Here is a 22,600-nt window from a genome sequence, read left to right on the forward strand (position 1 = left end):
GGAACCTGGACCTGCCCCACCTGGGGGACATGCACATCTTCCCCAACTGTGCCCGCTGGAGCTGCTGGACTCTTGCTACAGTTTAAAAGTGGAAGGACTGCAGGGAGCGCGGGGCCAACAAGGGACTGGTCCCAAACTCCCTGCAGCGCCTGAGCCACTGAACCAGTGGGGCTCTTGTACATTTCAAAAGCAGAATCGCAGCAGAAGCAGCACAAGCAGAGCTTATGCTTATCGGATAGTCCACTAGTCACTTACATCCCTATTCCAAATGGAAGAGAGGAGAACGTGTATCATAAAAGCAGAATAGTGATAGAAATGTAGCCGTGTTAGTCTGGGGTAGCTGAAGCAAAATGCAGGACAATGTAGCATTTTAAAGACTAACAAGATGGTTTAAAGCACTGTGATTAATATTGTTGAAAGACACATACATACAAGGTATGCCTAGCCTGTGCCAATGAGCTTCCTACCTCAGGTTAATGTTAGTGCTCTAAAAATGTAGTGTAGACAATGCTTTGAAATTGCCAGGCTTCAGAGTCCAAGGTGCAATGACAATTTCAAAGTGCTGCCTACAAAGCTATTTGTAGAGCACTAGTGCAAGCCCAAGTCTGTCAACCTGGGATAGGAGGCTCAGTGTTGTGGGCGGCATAGATATACCCTTAGTCACTAATTGTTGAAACTATGGGATAACTTTAGGAACGCACAAGACTAAAATACTGAATTTGTAAAGTATGTTTGTACATGACAGCCCTGAAACAAATGACACACTTGGCACTTACTTGTAAATGAAGCTCTTTATCCAACTGACTGATTCCTTGAGCAAGTTTTGCTAACTGTTCAGCTATCACAGCTTGATGAATAGATTGGGAAGTATAAGTCTTTACATCAAAGTCTTCTCTTAAAAAATCTGCATAAGATTCTGAAAAATATTTTTAAGCTTTTTTTCATACTACAAGAAGTTAAATACATATGTAATGATGTTAAGAATTACAGGTACATCCGACCTATCTCCTCCCACCCTCACCCCCCATGCTGTTAGCAGCTGTGTTCTGGTTTCTACAATATAACTGGACATTGATTTAATGAGCAACCATTGGCTAAAATAACTAATGTAAAAAAGGCATGCTTAACTACATCATTTTTATTGCCCATGTCCTGTCACCTAAATCCAAAACTGGATAAAACCACCTTTTCAAGAATGCCATACACACTAAAACTATATTTCTGATTTCCTCTTCAGAATTTTGTAAGCAAAATTAGACAAAATTTTACCCAGAGTAAAACTACTGAGAATCTCAACCAGAAAACTGACAACTGCAACTCACTCCATTACATCATAACATGATCTTGTAATTTCTATGGAACTAGATTAAAACCAATAAAGAATTGTATTTGTGATCCACCTCAGAACTAAACCAGAATCTCTAAATGTTAACAATTGTTGCAATGATTTATTACATCTCCTAGCTCTTTTAGTTTATTCCAGCCCAATTATGATAAAAGTTAAAGAGGAGCTTTTTAAAGAGAAAACCACAATTCCAACATGCAGTCAATCCACTTAACAAAAAAGGTACAAACAGGAACACAGTTTAAACACATGGTCTTCCTTCTTAGAGAGAAGATGTGATTAGAGAACAGAGTAGCAACCTGGAAACTCCTGCACCTGTAAGTTTTGCCTAAAGGGACTATCAGGACATTCAGTAAGAAGGTGTCTCCTCCCGCCCTTCACAAAATATAAACAAAAGATCCTGCTGCGTAAGGGCAACCAGCCACGAAACAATCCCTAAACACTTCTTCTGAGGCCACAATAAACCTGACGCACAGGGACTAAAAAGACTCTTAGCAAGAGCAGTCACCCCTCTTTCCCGTCAGCCGCAGGTCAGACAGTGAGCGCGGTGCATGGGCACCTGCAGGAGCAGCAGGACAGCCACCAAGCAGAGGCGGGTGTGGCAGGGATACCCTGCCACTAGCGCAAACTCCTCCGCAGCCTCCAGCTCTTCCGCTCCCCAGTCCGGCTGGCAAACCGACGCAGCGCGCAGCTCTAGCCTGGTACCCATCCCCCCACAGGACACCTCTGCTGCCCAACCCCGTGTGGCCGGCAAAGCCCTACCACCCGGTGCCCTCACTTCACCTCAGAGCCCTCTGCCACCCAGGGCCCCAGCTTCGCCACCGCCCTCAGGACCCCGCGCCTGGCCCTCCTCACCATCCCCTAGCAGCTCCCCAAGAGCCGGTGCCAGGGCAGAGATACCACCGCCCGCTTCTTCCATGCTGGCGGTTACCGGAGCACCTTACGTCATCCCCAAGCGACCGGCTAACTTGGACGCCAAAATTCCGCGCCTCCGTGGTTTCTGGTTGGCAGGGGTGGAGCCGTGGGAGGGGTGAAGGGTCAAAGGGGAAAGGTTGCCCTGGCCTGGCGTGTTCTGTCTGCTTCCCGCCGCGGGTGAAGTGGAAATTGATGCTACGAGGGGCGGGGCGGGCACAGGAGGATGCGGATGAGGGGCCGGTGTGGGATGCGATGCGATGTGGGTAGTGGGAAGGGAGTAATATTGGGTGCTGGGAAGAAGGGAGCTGTCGTAGACGGCTCTGCACCGTGCAACCCCGTCCTCGTCCTGCTCTACCTTCCCCCTCCCTTTTTACTGTCTTATTCCTTTTTTGCTCCTTCTCCACCCTCTTTTTCTTCCCATTCCCAGTCTCTTTCTCCTGTCACTGAACATGACTTGGTGCTTCCGTGGCATTTGGGGCACTGGATTTTTTAGCTATTAAGAGCTAAAATTGGTCAATCCCATGTATAATAAATATCTCTCTCCAGCTCTGTGACAATCCAAATGTTGCCAAGTATTTCTAGGAGATCTAGATGGTGCTCCATCCTGCCATGAGGACAGGTGATTGGACTTGGTGACCTCTTGAGGTCCCTTCCAGTTCTAGTATTAGTTGAGTCTGTGCAATAGTTAACTGAGAGTCGAGTACCCATTTCTATTTTAGTCCTGCTGTGCACAAATGTAACAAAAATATATTTGTTGATGTATTGCTTTGTGTTGCAATACATTAAGACACATATTAAGGATAGATTTAAAACAGACATGATATAATCCATAAAATGCTTCCAAGAACTGAGAATACCAAACTTCTCAGTGTGTCATAGCCCCCAATCTTCATGGGGGAACAACTACCCTCATTCTTTTTGTGATGTTAGTGTAAATTCTATTCAACTTTTTGTTAGGTAATTTGGCACAATTACCCATTGGTGTTATGAGAATTGAGAATAAATAGCAAAATTTCTGTTTAAAAATATTTTTCCAGCTTTTTAAAAGTATTGAAACTCATACATGATAAGTGACGACATAGAAACCACGCAATGCCAACAAAAGGATCCAATGGATTTGTTTCATTCTGGGCAGTTTGTAAAAATATGTGCCCCTATGGTCCGATATTCAAAGTAAGTAACACATCGTGTTTAACTATATACTTTCAATGCAGTCTACATGTAAATGAATGTTAAGTATAAAAATTATGGATGTTAAATTGCGGTTAACTGACTAATCGAGTAGTTGATGGAATTTCCATCAACTAGTCGATAGGTACTTACACATTCCTCCTTTGAAATGTACAAGAGCCCCCGGTGGGGCTCTTGCACATTTCAAAGGAGGAATGCGGAACTCCACATGCAGCCCAGGGCCAGCGGGAAGGCTGGATGCGTGCGTGCCTGCTTTGAAATGTACAAGAGTCCTCAGGGAGGGCTCTTGTGCATTTCAAAATCATAGAGCCCAGGGTCAGCGGGGGACTCCCTAGCTGACCTCAGTTCTGGGGAAATGCCAAGCGGCTCCTCAGCTGACCCCAGGCTCCCCGGCACTTCAGCATTTTAAAGGGGCAGTGCCGCACCACTGAGCCACGCATCAGCTGTGCGGCAGCTGCCCCTTTGAAATGCTGCCTTGGGGTTGATCAGCTGTGCAGCACTGCTGCTTTGAAGTACCTCTTCCCCCCACCCTCTTTGTTGTCTCTGTCTGATAGAAGCAGCAAGGGGGGACAGAATCAACTAGTTGACTGACTATCTGATAAGCCTTTGCTTATCAGATAGTTGACTAGTCCTTAACAAAAATAAGACTAATTACTTTTTAACAGAAAACATATACTTCAAAACATGCATGTTTATTTGTTTATAGTGTGGTAATGCCTAAACACTCCTAGGCTATGTCTACACTCACGGCTTCTTGCGCGAGTAATATGCAAATGAGGCTAGGTGTGGAATATCGCTGAGCCTCATTTGCATACCTAATGAGCCACCATTATTTCAGAAGAGACTCTTGCGCAAGAAGTAGCATCTATACTGCCCCTTCTTGAACAAGAAAACCCCTCTTGCGCAGTGCCGTTCTTCCTGAAAAGTAATAGGTGTAATTGCATTGCGCAAGAGGGTTTTTCTTGTGAAAGAAGGGGCAGTGTAGATGCTCCTTCTTGCACAAGAGCCTCTTCTGAAAAAAAATGGTGGCTCATTAGGTATGCAAATGAGGCTCGGCGATATTCCACGCTTAGCCTTATTTGCATATTACTTGCGCAAGAAACCACGAGTGTAGACATAGCCCTACTGTATTACATGCTGTCATGCTAAAAGTATTTTAATTATTTATTTTTAAAATAGTTTATTTTGGGGTTCAGTTGTTTTCTATTCAAATATTCATGTACTCCCAGGTTGGCTTTCAGAACTTTGGTCAGGAAATACAACTGTGATTTGTGTTATACACCTATGATAATTGCTGCTGATTTTGTCAGATCTGTGAAAGCTAGAGACAGTGAATTCACAACGAGCAAAGGTATTTATTTTATATGTTCTTGCTTTTTCAGATAATTTTATACAATAATTGATCTTAGATGGTGGATTCTCTGTAACTTGAAATCTTTAAATCATAATTTGAGAGCTTCAATAATTCAGTCAGAGGTTATGGGTCTAACACAGGAGTGGAGTTTCTATGACATGCTATATGCAGGAGTTCATATTATGATCATGACAGACCTTTCTGGTCTTAAAGTCTATAATCTTGTTGACGAAGCGAAGCAAGGTGTAACACAACTCAGTGGCATGTTGTTAAATGAAGATTCATTATATGTTCCCAGAGTTCAGATGGCTTGTCAACACTTGCAACACTACATTTTCACAGCTATGTGGGCAATCAGTGATAGGCAACCAAGACTAGTGAGTGGGCCATCTCAGTGGGCCACAGTGGTGGGAAACCTGTAGCCCATTGCCCACAGGGGTTCCAACTGTGGTCTCTGCAACCCCTCTTTTTTCCTTTCCCCCATGCTTCTCACACACGGGGTCACTGGAGCCCCCCCACTTCCTACTGATATGTGGCTTTCTGGTTCTGGGAGGAAGGGAGAGGAGTGGGGACAGAGCATAAATCAGAAGATTCATGGCACTCTGAGGCTACGTCTAGATTGCATCCCTTTTTCGTAAAAGGGATGCAAATTAGATGTATCGCAATTGCTAATGAAGTGGGGATTTAAATCTCCCCCACTTCATTAGCATAAAAATGGCTGCCGCTTTTTTTCAGCATGGAGCTTTGCCAGAAAAAAGTGCCAGTTTGGACGTGGATCTTTCGGAAAATAAAGCCTTTTCCGAAAGATCCCTTATCCCTTATTTTAAGAGGGATAAAGGATCTTTCAGAAAAGTCTTTATTTTCCGAAAGATCCGTGTCTAGACTGGCGCTTTTTTCCAGCAAAGCTCCATGCCGAAAAAAGGATGCAATCTAGACATAGCCCTTGAGAGGTGGTAGCTAGATGGAAGAATTCTGTCAACCTACCATTGTCTGCACTAGGGATAAGACAGAATACCTACATGTCTCATGGTGTGAATTTTTTATATAATTATGCTGATGAAAGTGCCCTGTGTAGACCAGTGTTTAGCACCACAACTGCTGAGGTATTAAGCCTTGCAGACATGAAGACCATCAAACCTCAGTACTTCTGAATTTGTAAGTACAATGGCAAAGGTAGTTCTGCAGGTAGTTCTCTTCCTGCAGAACATAAAGAGTTCCATAGGACCTTATATTCAAAGATCCATTTTTGTTATATTTTTAAAAACTCCTCAAAAACTTTAGCACATGACTGACTCTTCTATGCCAGCTTTTTTGGAGGTTTCAGATGTCCTCTGATGCCTTTGTAAAATCAAGGAGCAGATCTCAACTGGTGTAAATTATAACAGTTTCATTGAGTCAGTGAAAGTTTACACAAGCTGAAGATCTGCCCCAAAGACTGCACCATCTGTGAGATCTGGTCTGTGGCTTGTACCATGAAAGCAGTGGAGAGTTTGGTCTCCATCCATTAATTAGAGGATTAGGTTTGCCGTTTATAATTCCATATTTAACATTTTCTTTGGGCTTCTGAGGGTCTGTGACATGTGTTTTAAAAATTTAGATGTGGGTAAAGGAGGATGATTAAGATTGGTGCTAGAACCTTTACTATTTCTATACTTTCTAACGTTAGTTTTTATTGACTACAACCTTTCAATTTTCTTATTTTAAAAATTTATTTAAAACTTGACTATAATTTACTTCTTAAATTAGTTATTAAAATGTCACCATTATGAGAACCATATTCTGTATGTTTCTAGGGCTTCCTTATAGTTTATGGAACAGAACATCCAAGTATAAGGGAAAATAAGAAATGGAGTCTGCATAGATTTTTTTTTTTAAACTTGTCTCTCTTTCTGTCATTGGAGACTATTTTTTATTCTGTAAAAAAGAATGGAATTCTAGAAATATGCTTCTGCAAAAAAGGTTATTTTCTTGCAGCAACACACATTGACAATATTGTTGCTATTTCAAATTTATTTTCAGTTATACAGGAAAGGAAGATCTACAGCTGATGAACTTTATCTAGGAAGAACAAAATGCAGGACAATGTAGCACTTTAAAGACTAACAAGATGGTTTATTAGATGATGAGCTTTCGTGGGCCAGACCCACTTCCTCAGATCAAATAGTGGAAGAAAATAGTCACAACCATATATACCAAAGGATACGATTAAAAAATGAACACTTATCAAAGCATTCATAATTGTAGAATTATTTGATTACACATTTTTAATCTGTTGTTATATTGATTACATTAAAGACCTGATTATGTTGACTCACAAAACACATCCTTACTAATTCTTAAAGTATGTGGTATGTATTGTTGTTCTGATATATTCTAAATAGCACTTTCTCTTTGACTAGGTGATCGGCCATTGATTGTTCAGTTTGCTGCTAAAGAAGCACAGGTTTTATCTGATGCTGCCCGTATCGTCTGTCCTTTTGCTGAAGGAATAGACCTAAATTGTGGCTGTCCTCAGAGGTAACATTTTAAGAAGGTGGAAGAAGTACTGAAAGAATTAGGAATAATCAGTTTGAAAATGAAAAATTACTTCCTAGTTTTCCAAATCGTGGTAGCTTAATGATGGTTCTTAAATATAGAAATGGTGATTTGTCTTCCTGAGAAAGCATAAAGAGAACTATGTTAGGGCACTTTCTGAATTGGTGAGACAGCAGAGTACAGGCAGTCCCCGAGTTACGCGGATCCGACTTATGTCGGATCCGCAGTTACGAACAGGGCACTTCCTCTCCCTGGTCTCCAGCAGACCAGGGAGAGGAAGCAAAGCGGCGGAACGCGCGGCCAGCTGACAGCCCAGACGCGTCTGGGCTGTCAGCTGGCCGCGTGCTCCGCTCTGCTCCCCCCCCCCCCCCCCCCGGTCTGCAGACCAGGGGGAGGGGGAGCAGAGCAGCGGAACGCGCAGCCAGCTGACAGCCCAGACGCGTCTGGGCTGTCAGCTGGCCACGCGTTCTGCCGCTCTGCTCTGCTCCGCTCTGCTCTGCTCCCCCTCCCCCTGGTCTCCAGACCACGGGGAGGGGGAGCAGAGCGGAGCATGCGGCCAGCTGACAGCCCAGACGCGTCTGGGCTGTCAGCTGGCCGCGCGTTCTGCCGCTCTGCTCTGCTCCGCTCTGCTCTGCTCCCCCTCCCCCTGGTCTCCAGACCAGAGGGAGGGGGAGCAGAGCGGAGCACGCAGCCAGCTGACAGCCCAGACGCGTCTGGGCTGTCAGCTGGCCGCGCGTTCCGCCGCTCTGCTGTGCTCCGCTCTGCTCCCCCTGATCTGCAGACCGGGGGGGGGGGGGGGAGGAGCAGAGCGGAGCACGAGGCCAGCTGACAGCCCAGACACGTCTGGGCTGTCAGCTGGCCACGCGTTCCGCCACTCTGCTCTGCTCTGCTCCCCCTCCCCCTGGTCTGCAGACCTGGGGGACGCGGAGCAGAGCAGAGCAAAGCTGCGGAGCCCGAGGGCAGCAGGATAGCCACGGCGCGTCTGGGCTGTCCCGCTGCCCACGTGTTCCGCCGCTTTGCTCCCCGTCCCCCTGGTCTGCAGACCAGGGGACGGGGAGCAAAGCAGAGCAAAGCCACGGAGCCCGAGGCCAGCAGGATAGCCACGGCGCGTCTGGGCTGTCCCGCTGCCCACGTGTTCCGCCGCTTTGCTCCCCGTCCCCCTGGTCTGCAGACCAGGGGACGGGGAGCAAAGCAGAGCAAAGCCACGGAGCCCGAGGGCAGCAGGATAGCCACGGCGCGTCTGGGCTGTCCCGCTGCCCCCGTGCTCCGCGGCTTTGCTCCGGACGCCTGTGGTACAGCAGCTGGGACGCTGCCGGTTGGTCCCGTAGCGCCGCTCTGGGCGCCACTGGACCAACCCAGCAGCACCCCAGCTGCTCTGCCCCAGGTGTCCCCAAGTCAGCAGCTGCTGAAAATGACCAGTGGCTGACTACAGGAAGCCTCTGCCCCGGGCTTCCTGGAATCAGACGCTGATCAGTTTCAGCAGCAGCTGACTTGGGGATGCCTGGGGTTCTTAAGTTGAATCTGTATGTAAGTCAGAACTGGCGTCCAGATTCAGCCACTGTTGAAACTGATCAGTTTCAGCAGCGGCTGAATCTGGACGCCAGTTCCGACTTACATACAGATTCCCTGAAGAACAAACCTACAGTCCCTATCTTGTACGTAACCCGGGGACTGTCTGTACAGGCATATAATCAGTATGCCATTCTTTGTGTCTATGATGTTGTGTGTTGACTTAATAGGGAACTGGCAACCTTGGTTGGACAATTGTTGAAGAGGCATTAACAGTGGCATTAAAAATGCTGCACACTGACTTTGCAGACAAGGAATGAGAACTTCATTGCAAATTACTTAAGAAGTATATTGAGGGAAACTTTGTGGTTACCCTTAAAATGTTGATGCAGGTGTCTGAGAAACATGTAAAAATATCCTTTGAAATAATTCTTCTGTTTTGTATTAAGTTATGTGATTTTTTTGTTAATGTTCAATCAATGTTTAAAAGAGCTACTTGCATCTTTGATTAGGTGATAAAAGTTTGTCACTGAGATCAGTGATCTGCCCCAACCTGACATAATACTTTCCATATTTTATCTTGTGTGTCATGACCCAATTCAGACTAGAAATATTCATGCAATAAATGAACATGTTAAAACATGTATTAACTGGTCCAAGTGAGACCTATTAAGTGATATTGGAAGTATTTTAGGGTACATCTGCACAGCAACATTATTTTGAAATAACTTAGTCCACCTCTACACAGCTGGCAGTTATTTCAAAATAATGTTGAAATACTGTCAATCTGGAGGACTTCTTATTCCAACTCCTGTAACCCTTATTGTACGAGGAGTAAGGGAAGTTGGAGGAAGAGTGCTCTATTTCGAAGTAAATGCTGTATAGATGCTCCCAATTTCAAAATAAGCTATTTCAGCTGAAGGTTATGGTGCTTGTTTAATAAATAAACTAGAGCTGGTTCAAGATATGGCGAGACATGTAAGAAATCAAGTGGAGAATCCAAGATTTTGCCTTTTGGGGGGCAAAGAGATAAGCTGGGAAATGTTATCATTTAGCAGATTGGAAACTGACCTGGAGAAACATTAAATAACTTGTCCAAAGTCACATAGGACATCTGTGGCAGAACCCGGAAATGAAGCTACATCTCCCAAGATCCTGAGCCCTAACCTCAAGAACATCTTTTACCCATAGCCAGTACAATCTCTGCCTTCTTCCCTGTCAACAAAATAATTCACCAAATGTGTCTAGAAGGAAACTGAAATGGTGCATTAGCTTGAAACTGACTTAATTTTTTTGAAAAAAAAATTACATTATAATCTCTGTTCTCTTTAACTTAAAGATGGGCAATGGCAGAAGGTTATGGTGCTTGTTTAATAAATAAACCAGAGCTGGTTCAAGATATGGTGAGACATGTAAGAAATCAAGTAGAGAATCCAAGATTTTCAGTATCTATTAAGATCAGGTAAGTTTAGATCACTACTATGTCTCAAAATAATGAACCATATTTATTATTTAATCAAGCAAACATGAAATATGTTGGGTAAATTTTACCTTTATATAAAAAGGTACCTTAATCATGATCTGTGGAGACCTGCTCTCCTTTGTAGGGCAATCTTGAAATCTTTAACAACCCCGGCTAGTCAGGATCTGTTTTCTTACCCAAAGTACACTTGAGGACATGTAATCCTATGCAGTTGCGGTCAGTGTTTCTTTGCTGCTACACAACCCCAAGTGTGCTTTGTTTGTAGCAACATTTTGATATCCAAAGCAACATAAAAAGTGTATGTTTTTTTAAAAACTCAGAATTCAGGAAAGATCACAAGCTAGTTGAATAGATTTGTATTCTTTATACAACCGTATCAACTTGTGCTTTGAACCAAGCTAAACAAGCTTGGGTCAAGTTATCACTTGGATGGGAGCTCTCAGAGGATCATAGAGGGGAACAGGAAATAATGTTGGTAAGTAGGAATTATTCTTCCTTTTGTCAGTTTAGAACTAGATTTAGTATCATATTGATGGCATTGTCTAGCTGTAGAACCTGCCTTTTAGATAAGGCATTAAATATAGATCCTGACCAATCATGATTGTTTAAAGATCTGATTATATTCCTTACCAGATATCAGCTTGAGTCATTCATTCTGCCTACCTAAATTCCCACTACAGTTTCAGCTGGAAAAAGATATCCTTCACCTCATTTACTTTGAAACTATTGTTAGTTGTACAACACTACACAACAACAATTGTCATATGGCATTTCAGTGGTGGATGATGTGATTCCTGTATCGGTTTTCTATATCAGCAGAGTTTCAGTTAATGAGGATCTAAAGTTGTTTGGCAGTTTTCAATGAGAAAGGTGCTATATAAATGTGAAAGATATTTAATTTTTGGTAGAAAATTATACAAAATCATATATTTTTAGGACAAATCCTCATGGATTCCTGGCAAATATTATAAAGTTTAGACGACACCATTCACTTTTAGTGACCTGATTAAACAGGGCAATACTACATCAAAAATACTAATTTATTAAAATAATGTGTCGCATGATAAAAAAAAAAAAAGCTATTCACCATCCAACAATAATGTTCTTTCTTCATTTATACAATTTTTGTTAATTCCACCATGTCATGGGATTTCTTGCTGTTCTGATAACTGTTGGATGATGATTGAAATTTTTACATTCCTTGGAATTTTAGGATCCACGATGATCTAAAGAGAACTGTGGATCTCTGTCGAAAAGCTGAAGCAACTGGAGTTTCCTGGATCACAGTTCATGGGAGGAATGTTGAAGAACGATATCAGCCAGTACACTATGATGCAATTAAAATAATTAAACAAAATATGTCTATACCTATTGTAGCTAATGGAGATATTAAAACTTTAAAAGAGGCAGAGAACATTCATCATATGACAGAGGCAGATGGTAAGAACTCAGTTCCATTTGTTCCTGCAAGGCAGGAGTGAGCAATCATTTTTTGCTGGGGGCCACTTCGAAAGTTTTTGAAGTGGCCCGGGGCCGCACAGGCATCAAGCAGAAGGGTCGAGGCTGATATATTTCCACTCTGCCCCCCCCTCTTCCCCGTGAGCAGCATGCTGCGCTTCATAGCAGGGTGGGAGGAGGCTTTGCGCGCACCCCCGCTCCCAGGCCCTAATTGGCCTGGAGTAATATCCACCCAGATACTTGATAAAACCGAAGATAGTCAGTTAAGTCATCAAGCCCCTTGTTCTCCCATCCCCTCCCCCTCCGCCCAGCAGAACCAAATAAATATAAACCATCCCTGGCTGGTGTTTGTCCCATTTATTCTTATAAACCTTTAGCCATGAGGATTCCACAATCTCCTTTGGAAGCCTATTCCCATACTTAACTGCCCTTGTAGTTAGAAAATTTCTCCTAAACCTCCCTTCCTGCAGATTAACCCTGTTACTTCTTGTCTTGCCTTCAGTGAAATCAGAAGACAATTGATTTCTGTCCTCTTCATAACATCCCTTAACAAATTTGCAGCTTATCAGGTTCCCCCCTTAATCTGCTCTTGTCAAAACTAAACATGCCCAGTTGTTTTTGCCTTTCCTCATAAGCCAGGTTTTCTAAACTTTGTATCATTTTTGTTGTTCACTGGACTCTCCAGTTGATCCAGAGCTTTCCTAAAGTGTAGTACCCAGATCTAGATATACTACTCCAGCTGGGACCTCTCCAACAAGTCCAAGTCATTTAACTTATACAAAGAATGAATTGTTTCCTTGCTGTGTGTCGATCAATAATAAATTTTGCTTAAAAAAACCCACATGATCATCCTGTGTTTAGCTAATAAAAACAAAATATTACTGGAGGACTGGTTGTGGCTGTTCAAAGAACTAGGAAAGAAAAGTTTCCATTCTCTTTATGCTGTGTTTTATTTCAAATCCTCTCTTATGAAATGCCATTAAGGTGGTTATGCTGAACCACTAAATATCGTGAATTATCTTGAATTTGGACTGTAAAATAGAGTTTATCAGGATGCATTTACCATATTAGCTTTCCAGCTTCTACTGCTCTCTAGTTAGCAGTTCACAAGCGTTAGATAGTGTGGTGATGGGTGTTGTACAAAACCCTCAGGTACACAGAAAAAGTTAAAAGTTGAATTGTGTATTAATGCTTCTCAAATTTTCCATTTGAAGGTGTAATGGTTGCTAGAGGGCTTTTAGCCAATCCAGCCATGTTTGCAGGATATGAAGAGACACCTTTGAAGTGCATCCAGGACTGGGTTGACATTGCTCTGGAACATGGGACTCCTTTTACGTGCTTTCATCATCATTTAATGTACATGATGGAACGGATAACTTCAAAACAGGAAAAAAAGGTTTTTAATGTTTTATCAAGCACCTCAGCAGTTTTGGACTACCTTAGTTACCACTATGGGGTGTAATTGCATTTTAAAGTATTTTAATCATGTGAATATTGCATTTTATATTTTGGAGTTCCTGGTATAGTGTTATGGTGATAGCATGAGGAAGCCGTTATATTTATTAGTCAAAAGCACACTGCATTGAAAGATCCCATGCATTGTAACATTACTGGACATTTCTGTTCATATTATTATATTTTTATACTGACATTATTTTCCACTCAGGAAATATTCATGACTTGAAAATAACTTTTATATACATGGGATTGCATTACCATGCATAGGATAGTGCAGTTCCAAAGTGCTTTCAAAGATACCCCCAATCCTGCTACCCTTTCTCATGTGAGTAGAGGGCCATAAGAACAGGCTCAAAGACTATTAAACAGGATTATATATAACTGTTCCCTTAATTTTAAAAAAAAAGCTCAATTGAGAGGCCCAGTTAGTATTTATCTGAAGTGCAAATTCAATATTTATATCTAGTTTTAATTATGTAGGTCCTTAAATCACAGAAGAGAGAGGCTTCATACTGTTCCCCCTCTTTAGGTCTAGGTGTCCCATTTGCTGAAATCCCTTAAACTGGCTTTGAACTTTGTGGAGATTTTTTTTTCTCCCAAGTGGAATAAAATTAAGATAGTAAACTTTTGTTTTCTGCCCATTAGTTACTTTTCAAGTGGAGAAGATACTTAACATTAAATAGATGATACTATAAGTCCAGAATGAAATTGTTTTGGTAACTTGGATCTCAGATCAGTACAGTACTCAAGCAAATGCTTAAAATTAAGTATGTGCTTGTATAGTCTCCTTCACATCAAAACAGAACTATTTCTATGCTTCAAGTTACATGTATGTTTAGGTACCTTACTGCTTTGGGGCACAAAACTTAACAAAATTTGTTCGACATGTACTACGTACAGTATTTGTTCCTAAAATAAAGGAACAAAGGTACAAGATTTTGAGTTTACACAGGGCTCTTCTTCAAGTCTGGGAAAGGCACTTAGGCCAAGTCTACACTACAGACCGGTATCAGTATAAACTACATTGCTCAGAGGTGTGAAGAATCCCTTTCCTGAGCCACATAGTTATAACAACTTAACCCGCCATGTAGACTGAGCTATGTCCACAGGAAAGCTACTCCCATTAACCTAACTACTGCTTCTTAGGGAGGTTGATTAACCACAAAGCTCTCCCATTAGTTTACAAGTGTCTCAAACCACCCCCTCCCCCCAGAGTGTTTCAGCTAAGTACAAGATGGAACAGCTAAGGAGTTAACACATCTTACAAGAGATCATTCAAGCTCAAGTGGGTAGTTGTCACCCTTACAGTCATAGGATAAAGGAGGTGCTAGTAGGTTGCAAATTTTTGTAATTAGCCATAATCCATCTCTTTTTAAGTCCATGATTATTGGTATGTAGCAGTTATTAATTAATTTCTCAAGCTTGTCTATTGAAAGTGCAGTGAGTGTTTCCTTTGAGGATGAGGAGAGGTCAGAAATGGAGTGATTATTTTGTGGAAAATGTTAACTCACCCCAAAATCATTATCAAACTCAACCATGTAATTCTCACCCATAGAAATTTTACAGTCAACAACAAATAATGTATTCAAATCATGGGAATAGAAATGGGTTCTAGGATGGCTCTTCAATATATAAACCTTTTCTTACCTCAAGCAAGAATTTCTGGATAAATGCACCGCCAAACCAATTATATAGCTGAGATATATTGATAATACTTTCATTTGTTGGACAGCTGACCTAAGGAAGAGCTCTGTATAAACTCAAAAGCTCATCTCTCTTGCCAATAAATATATTACTTTATCCACCTTGTTTCTCCAATATTCTGGGACCAATGAAACTACAAAAAACACTACTAACATATTCTTTTACAGTGTATAATAATGACATGAAGGAAATAGGATAAAATGGGTGCTGGTAAGCAGCTGTCTTTCTTCTGAATCACAAAAAAAAAAAAAAAAAAAGTTTTTTAGAACATTTTTAACCTCCACCAGGTTTTCACGGTCTTGTCTTTTACAGATTGTTCACCAAAGCATTAATGTTACTATGCATTGTTTTTCAGAAGGAAAATGCAGTGCAAATTAGAACAAGGTAATACACCTACAGATCTGAGTCTAATATAATAAAGATTTTAAACAAAAATGGTATATTTATACAGAAATTCATGCCTGTAAGTGGTAAATTATAATGAATTAGGAGTTTGACTCTCATACCTCTAGAAGAATCAGTATAGTTAAGCATAAAAACATTTTGTAACTGTCTAAATCATATGTAATATTTTTAAATGCTTGGACGTGATTAACTTTTTTATTAAATACTCCATAAACTGTTCCAGGATGGTGTTCTGATTTCCCACAAACCTTAGTTTTATTTTGGAATAAATGTTTGTTACATGAAAATTTTTAAATATGGCAGCAGAAAAGACCAAAGTCATTGTTTACTTTTAATAGTGTATGTGCCACAGCTGGGACATTGCAACAGAATTATCTAGGTGTATTCATTGAAATAAAGACAGTTTACAATTTTGAGGGGGGTTTTTTTGTCATAAATGTTGAATGCTACTATTGTCAGCAAAAGACATAAAGCTGAGGATGATTTAAATCCAAGGCTTGTTTCCCGAAGAAGTCACTTGTTGAAGTCCAGTTCATTTTGAGGTCCTGCAACACTTGAGAGAATGAGAGCTGCTCTGTTTAAGGGGTGCTTGTATGTACTCCAGAATGATGGTGTTGGAGGTTTTATTTGTTTTGGTCACTCTACACATTTGTCATATGTTAAAAATAAACTTACAACCGCATTCTGCTGGTGAGATCTACTGTATCCTATTGAGCCAAAGCTGATCTGTCTTCCATATCTATTGAATCCCTTTTGACTGAAGTGAAAGACTTACAACTAATGAAAAAAATCTCAGAAGTGAGAGTAACTGAAAAAAATTGCATGTTTTGACACTTAGATGATGTGACTTTATGCAACCTGGACCTACAGTATCACTCAGTCCTCTGACTCAGCAACCTGGGTTCCCTCTTACATTGTGCTGTTATAACAAGCTCCAGACCCGGTTTTACAGTCCCACTAGCATTCACCAAGCTACAATTACATGCAGGCTCCCGCCAGCTACTGCATGAACCAACCATAGTGAGTCTTCAGCCAAAATATCCCTAGCTCTCCCCATCCTCAGATGCCAGAGCTGTGCCATCATGCCCTGATCAAAAACTTGATCACTATGAATTTATTACTCAGTTTGCCCCATACTCAATGTGGAGAGGAATATGTACACCAACCCTTAACTGAGCTGAGATTTTTTCCAAACACTTCACTCAGAAACACTCTGGTCAAAATAAAACATAAAACAAGTTTATTAACTACAGAAAGAAATATTTAAGTGATAGCCAATAGAATCAACAAAATGCAAACTAAACCTAATATATTAGAAAATAGGATTTGAATTGGCTATATCTCACCCTGACAGATCAAACATGAGGATCACCATACTTCCATACACAGGCTAGATATCTCTTTAGCTAGGGACCAGCACTTACCCAGTTCAGTCTTTGTTCCTCAATTGTTTCCAGGTGTTCTCTTGTTTGGAGAGTGAGGCCAAAATATTATGTCACTCCTCACCTTTTATAGTTTTTCCCAGTTTGTAGAAAAATATAGGTACCAAAATGTAGTTCAGTGTCATGTGGTCTGGTCATGTGCCCTTCCATACCTTGCTGAGTCATAGAAACCATTACTCATAGGCCAGCTGCAGTGGCAACTACTGGGAGGGACACAGGAGGGGCATCAGTCACATGATTGCCCCATGTGGCTCCTTCCAGTACCACCCTTAGCCTGTGGGAGGGCTCCACCCCTGCTCCAATCCCCACTACAGCTCCACCCCTACCCTGCCCCCATTCCACTCCTTCCCCTAAGTGATGTGTCCCAGGTAACTAGTGGGGCACATGACAGCAGGGGTCAGGCCCACCCCACACACCAGTGGTGATGGTGGGAAGTGGAGAACCCTGCACTAGTCTGCTTTGCCAGTTCCCAGCCATGTTGTTCCACTTCCTGCCACCAGTGAGTGTAAGGGCCAATCCCACCTCTTCTCCTGAGCCCCCTCCCATCAAGTGACATGGCTGGGAGCTAAGGTACTGGAGTACCTTGGCCTGGGTCATTCCACTTCCTGCTACCAATGGTGAATGTGTGGGCAACCCTGACTGCAAGCACTAGGTCCCCCATTTGTCCCCCAAGCCATGTCACGGTGGGAGAGAGTTTGAGGAAGAAGCAGGACCACTCTTATACCAACAGTGGGAAGTGGAACGATGCAGCAGGAAGCCTGGTCACTCTACTTCCCAATGCCACCAGGGAGCATGAGAGGTATGAACCCATACTGCCAGTGCCAAGGTCCTACTAATCCTGTGGGCCCTACAGAAGCCCCAGCAGTTGGACAGCTGTCTTGCCTCTCCCCCCCCACAGCATTTACGGGGCACATGACACTTCATGCTCCCATTGCCCATGGCTGGCTGAAACATTCCCCAGTTCTCTAAAAGGGATCACCTTTTCCCTGGTTCATTGTCTTTGCTGATAGGCCATTAGCACAGTGTAACTTCTTTGTTGTTGTTCCTGAAAGGCTCATTGTGGGTGTATCCAACTTCACAACAACTTTCAGTAACACATACATAGCAAATACAACAACACACACAATCCAATGAGATACTAATGTTTAAAAGACTGATAGCTCTCAAGAAGGGATGTAAAATCCTATTTAATCAGTTAACTGGTTAAATGGTGGTGGGTGGGGAAAGGGGCTGCTCTAGCACCATGGAGCTGCTGGCTCCCAGCCTATGCAGGCTCACACAGGGAGGAAGCAGCAGGTAAGGGAAGAGCTGTTGGCTCTAGCCAGCAGCCTTCCTCCCCAACACCTCAGCTGCTGTTTCCTCCCCACATAAGTTGGAAGCCCTCTCCCCCCTGCTTCCTCTTCTCCCCTCTCAAGAGACTGCCAACTCCCAGCCCACATGGGATGGGAGTCTGCAGCCCCACAAGGGTGGAGCAGCCCTTAAGGGTGATGCTTACTGGGTAAGTGGTTAACAGGTTACCCATTCACATTTTTACTCTCAAGGTATACTTCTGTACAAAACATAAGGGTTAAATGAAACAAAAGACAGGACTATGCAGCACTTTAAAGACTAACAAGATGGTTTATTAGGTGATGAGCTTTATCAGGTGATGAGCTTTTGTGGGCCAGATCCACTTCCTCAGATCAAATTGTGATCTGAGGAAGTGGGTCTGGCCCACGAAAGCTCATCACCTAATAAACCATCTTGTTAGTCTTTAAAGTGCTGCATAGTCCTGTCTTTTGTTTCAGCAAGACTAGACTAACATGTCTACATCTCTATTACTATTCTACATGCAAAGGTTATATGCCAGTGATGAATATGAGGGTAGCAGGGTGTCACAGACAGATCCTATTTTCTATTGAAATAAATAGTAAAACTATCATTTTACCACTGGGAGCAGGATTCTTTATAGCATTACTATATATACCCTCTTGGAAGTTTCCGTAATCAAATTTTATACTCAACCACCTACTACTTCTCTCTAATTTCTAAGTTCTGTAGCTATTTTATGTAGTACTCATCATGATGAGTCCTGCTGTGTTCAGAGAGTCAAAAAGGGAGGATTATTAGCTGTGATTAGTTAACATAATTAGGGTTCTTTTAACATTGGGAGATTGTTTATTTAATCTGTGGTAGACCATAAGTGCTGGAACTAGGGATGCTGGTGTTGCTGCCACAATCCCTGACTTTAAGTGGTTTCCTTATATCAGGTTTACAGTTTGGTTCAATGGCTCTCAGCACCCCCACTATAAAAACTGTTGCAGCACCCATGATAAATGCACAATGCTTACCCTATATTGGGATTGTTTTAATAATCTTTACTCACTTACACAGTGTTATGAATGGGTGTTACTATTGTGTGTTACTAATTTAGACCATGAACCTAAAATGGTAAACACTTCTGTAGGGGGGCTATGAGTTCTAGAGATCTGCATCTACACAGAGCCTAATTTAAATTAATGGGGTTTGATGGATGCTCAGGGTATACCTACAGAAAGTAGCATATACAATCAGGGTATTAGCTGATATCAATAGTAATTTAAGCATTCTTGGTTGGATTCAGTTTTCCACTACTGCAGTCAATAGGGCTGTGTCTACACTGGCATGAATTTCCGGAAATGCTTAAAACGGAATACTATTCCGTTTTCAGTTTTTCTGGAAAAGGAGCATCTACATTGGCAGGCTGCTTTTCCAGAAAAGCCCTTTTTCCAGAAAAGCGTCTGTGGCCAATGTAGATGCGCTTTTCCGGAAAAGAGCCCCGATTGCCATTTTCGCGATCGGGGCTTTTTTCCGGAAAAGACTACTGGGCTGTCTACACTGGCCCTTTTCCGGAACAGTGTTCCAGAATAAGTACTTATGCCCGAGCGGGAGCAGAATAGTTTTTCCGGAATAGCGGCTGATTTTGTACAGTAGAGCATCTTTGCTTTTCCAGAAATTCAAGGGCCAGTGTAGACAGTACGCTGCTTATTCCGGAAAAGCGGCTGATTTTCCGGAATAAGTGGCCCCGTGTAGACACAGCCTAGATGTTTTGCCATTAACTTAGGGTTTCTAACTTTCTGATCACAGAAGAAAACTGAACACACTTGTGATGTCCAGCCCTGCCCCTTTTCTAAGGCCCCAGCTCCTGTTCACTCCATCTCCCCCTTTTGTTGGGGTGTGGGAGAAGGCTCTGGCAGTGCAGGTTCTGATGTAGGTTCAGGGATGAAGGTTTGGGGGTCCCAGAGGGGGCTCTGGTCTGGGACAGGGAGTTGGAGTGAAGAAGGATGTGTGGGCTTCAGCTGGGGTTACAGGCTATGGGGTGGGGGATGAGGAGTTGGGGTGCAGAAGGGAGGTCTGGGCTGGACTGAGGGGTTTTGAGCATAAGGTGGAACTCAGGGCTGAGGCAAGAGGGTTGAGGTGCAGGAAAGGGTGAGGAGAGCAGGCTCTGGGCGGTGCCTACCTCAAGTGGCTCCCAGAAGTAGACAGCATGTCCCTGAAGCCCCTAAGCACAGGGGCAGCCAGGTGGCTCTTTGTGTTGCCTCTGTCTGCAGGCGCAGCTCCCTTTGGCTGTGTGGTTCCTTGCCAATGGGAGCTGCAGAGACAGCACTCAGGGCTAGGGTAGCATGCAAAGCCTCCCTGGTCACCCTGGCTGTGTCTACACTGGCACGATCTCGTGCAAAAGCGGCTGCTCTTGTGCAAAAACTTGCTGCCTGTCTACACTGGCCGCATTTTCTTGCACAAGTAAACTGACGTTCTAATGTATAAAATCAGGGCTTACTGCGTGAGAACTCTGACGCTCTCGCTCAGGAAGAAGCCCTTTTGCACAAGAGCTCTTCCAGAAGAGGCCACTGTAGACAGGCAACAAGAATTTCTTGCGCAAGAAAGACCTATGGTTAAAATGACCATCAGAGCTTTCTTGCGCAAGAGAGCGTCTACACTGGCATGGATGCTCTTGCGCAAAAGCACATCTCTTGCGCAAAAGCACATGCCGGTGTAGACGCTCTCTTCTGGAAGAGATTTTGCGTGACAACGCGCCAGTGTAGATGTATCCCCTGAGTTTAGGAGACGCTTCCCAGAAACTGTATGGAGCCAGGACAGGCAAGGAGCCTGTCTTAGTCCCACAGCTGGATTTTTAGTTGCCCAGTCAGTGAAACTGACCAGAGCCACCAGGGGCTCTTTTCAGCCAGGCATTTTGGTCAAAAAACTAGATACCTTCCATGAACACGGTGCTGCTATACTACATGAATAACAATAAATAAAAATTGTTTTAAGCTAGATCATCTAAAAACCAGCACGTGCCAGGGACAGATACCATGTTGCTAGCCTCACTGTAGGAAGCTCACCAGTGTTGCCAGGCAGTGAGTAAAAACCTCTGATACTCTTTACGTCAGTGGTCTCCAACCTTTTTAAGCACGAGATCACTTTTTTAATTTAAGTGCAATCCAAAATCTACCTCACACCCAAATACCCTTGCCCCGCCTCCTTTGTACCCCTTCTCCAAGGCCCCGCCCCTGCTTACTCCATCCTCCCTCATCCTCCCTCACTTTCATCAGGCTGGGGCAGAGGGTTGGGGTGCAGGCTCTGGTCTTGGATTAAAGGATTTGAAGTGTGAGAAGGGCTCTGATCTTAGCTTGGGGCAGGCAGTTGGGGTGCTGGAGGGGGTTCTAGGTCCAGGCTCTGGGAGGGTGTTTGGATGGAGGGGTACTCGGGGCTAGGGCAGGACTTGGGGTGTAAGAAGGGTTCATGACTGGGGTGGGGTTTCGGGATGTTGGCTCCAGCAGGGCACTGTTTACCTCAGGTATCTCCTGGGTGGTGATGGAGTGGAGCTAAGGCAAGCTCACCCCAGCCCTGGCCCTGCACCACACCCAAAAGCAGCCAGCAAACTCCATCCTAAGTCCTGTTGTGCCCCCTCTCTGCTCAGTGGAGATAGGATACAGGGAGGGGAGAGGAGGCACCTTGACATCAGTGCCCCTCTTCTCCCTCCCCTGCCCTGCACAGAAAGCAGGAGGCTCCTGAGGAGAAAGCTCAAAGGCAAAGGGCAGGAATTGCACAGCAGCAGGAGGGAAGGGCAGCTGAAGTGCTAGCACTTGATAGCCTCTTGGCCAAACCAGTCAAGATCACCTGTCAGAGGCACCAGTAGATCCTGATCTACAGGTTGGTGACCACTGCTTTACACTGTTGCTCTGCTATTTGGAGAGAACTAGGTGGGAGGCAAAAATTCTTAGTTCTAATTTTGGCTGTGTCTGTGGCTCATTGTTAAGGCACTTTTCTCTGTTTCTTCTTATGTAAAATGAGAATACCAATATTTATAAGACTTAATTATACACATACAACTACATTAAAAAGGACACTATTAAGGCTGGAAAATCATACAGCTCAACAGTTAGGAAATACCAGAATTAAAGTTATCTGTACAACCTTAATTAAGCACTCTTGTGCATATGTACTCAGATAGTCATTAGCTACATGATCCCATGGGTGTATGCTCCACAGGACTCCTGCCAAAGGCTGGCTGCTCCTGACACAAACATAACCCAATGCCCTCGCCACCAAATTTCAAGTCCCTGCTCCAAAGTATTCAGGCATGAAAGCATTTGAAATAAAAAGTCTCAATAATGTAACCAGAGCAAAATGATTTATATTACCTAGTCTCTGTTTCTGGAAATGGCTGAATGGTTTTGGATGACAATTAAAAAGAGACAGTCACCCAGCATGAGAGAGTTCAGTCCAACCAGTTAAAGATTGGCACAAGTTATCAGCAACTGTAAACAGGGGTCACGGTC

General features: G+C 43.3%; 2 protein-coding genes across 4 annotated transcripts in view; one reads left to right on the plus strand and one right to left on the minus strand.

Annotated features, from left to right (window-relative positions):
* The window catches only part of COG5 (component of oligomeric golgi complex 5), a 349,021-nt gene extending 346,664 nt beyond the window's left edge, over nt 1–2,357 (minus strand). Inside the window, exons 1-2 of the mRNA XM_006120390.4 lie at nt 2,201–2,357; nt 777–916 (exon numbers count right to left, since the gene is read on the minus strand). Coding sequence (XP_006120452.1) covers nt 777–916; nt 2,201–2,264 — 204 coding nt within the window. The 5' untranslated portion in view covers nt 2,265–2,357. The remainder of the gene's footprint in view (nt 1–776; nt 917–2,200) is intronic.
* Nucleotides 2,358–2,372: 15 nt separating this feature from the next.
* DUS4L (dihydrouridine synthase 4 like) lies at nt 2,373–15,576 on the plus strand. 3 transcript variants are annotated; one of them, XM_006120391.4, is made up of 7 exons: nt 2,373–2,437; nt 3,298–3,433; nt 4,681–4,802; nt 7,205–7,322; nt 10,189–10,311; nt 11,546–11,772; nt 13,005–15,576. In XM_006120391.4, the coding sequence occupies exons 2-7, from the start codon at nt 3,324–3,326 to the stop codon at nt 13,250–13,252; spliced, it is 948 nt and encodes a 315-aa protein (XP_006120453.2). In that variant the 5' UTR covers nt 2,373–2,437; nt 3,298–3,323; the 3' UTR covers nt 13,253–15,576. The 3 variants fall into 3 exon arrangements, with proteins under 3 accessions (XP_006120453.2, XP_006120455.2, XP_025039033.2); XM_006120393.4 differs by lacking the exon at nt 2,373–2,437 and adding an exon at nt 2,494–2,879; XM_025183248.2 differs by lacking the exon at nt 2,373–2,437 and having other exon boundaries at nt 2,494–3,433.
* Nucleotides 15,577–22,600: the final 7,024 nt, after the last annotated feature.

Source organism: Pelodiscus sinensis, chromosome 1, assembly GCF_049634645.1.
Source record: "Pelodiscus sinensis isolate JC-2024 chromosome 1, ASM4963464v1, whole genome shotgun sequence".
Classification (NCBI taxonomy): Eukaryota; Metazoa; Chordata; order Testudines; family Trionychidae; genus Pelodiscus; species Pelodiscus sinensis.

Excerpts from the sequence above, each read along its gene's own strand:
- DUS4L (XM_006120391.4), top strand. The coding sequence starts at position 3,324 with ATGATAAGTGACGACATAGAAACCACGCAATGCCAACAAAAGGATCCA. Across the intron at positions 3,434-4,680 it reads CCTATGGTCCGATATTCAAA|GTTGGCTTTCAGAACTTTGG; the intron begins GTAAGTAACACA and ends ATGTACTCCCAG. Across the intron at positions 11,773-13,004 it reads TCATATGACAGAGGCAGATG|GTGTAATGGTTGCTAGAGGG; the intron begins GTAAGAACTCAG and ends TTCCATTTGAAG.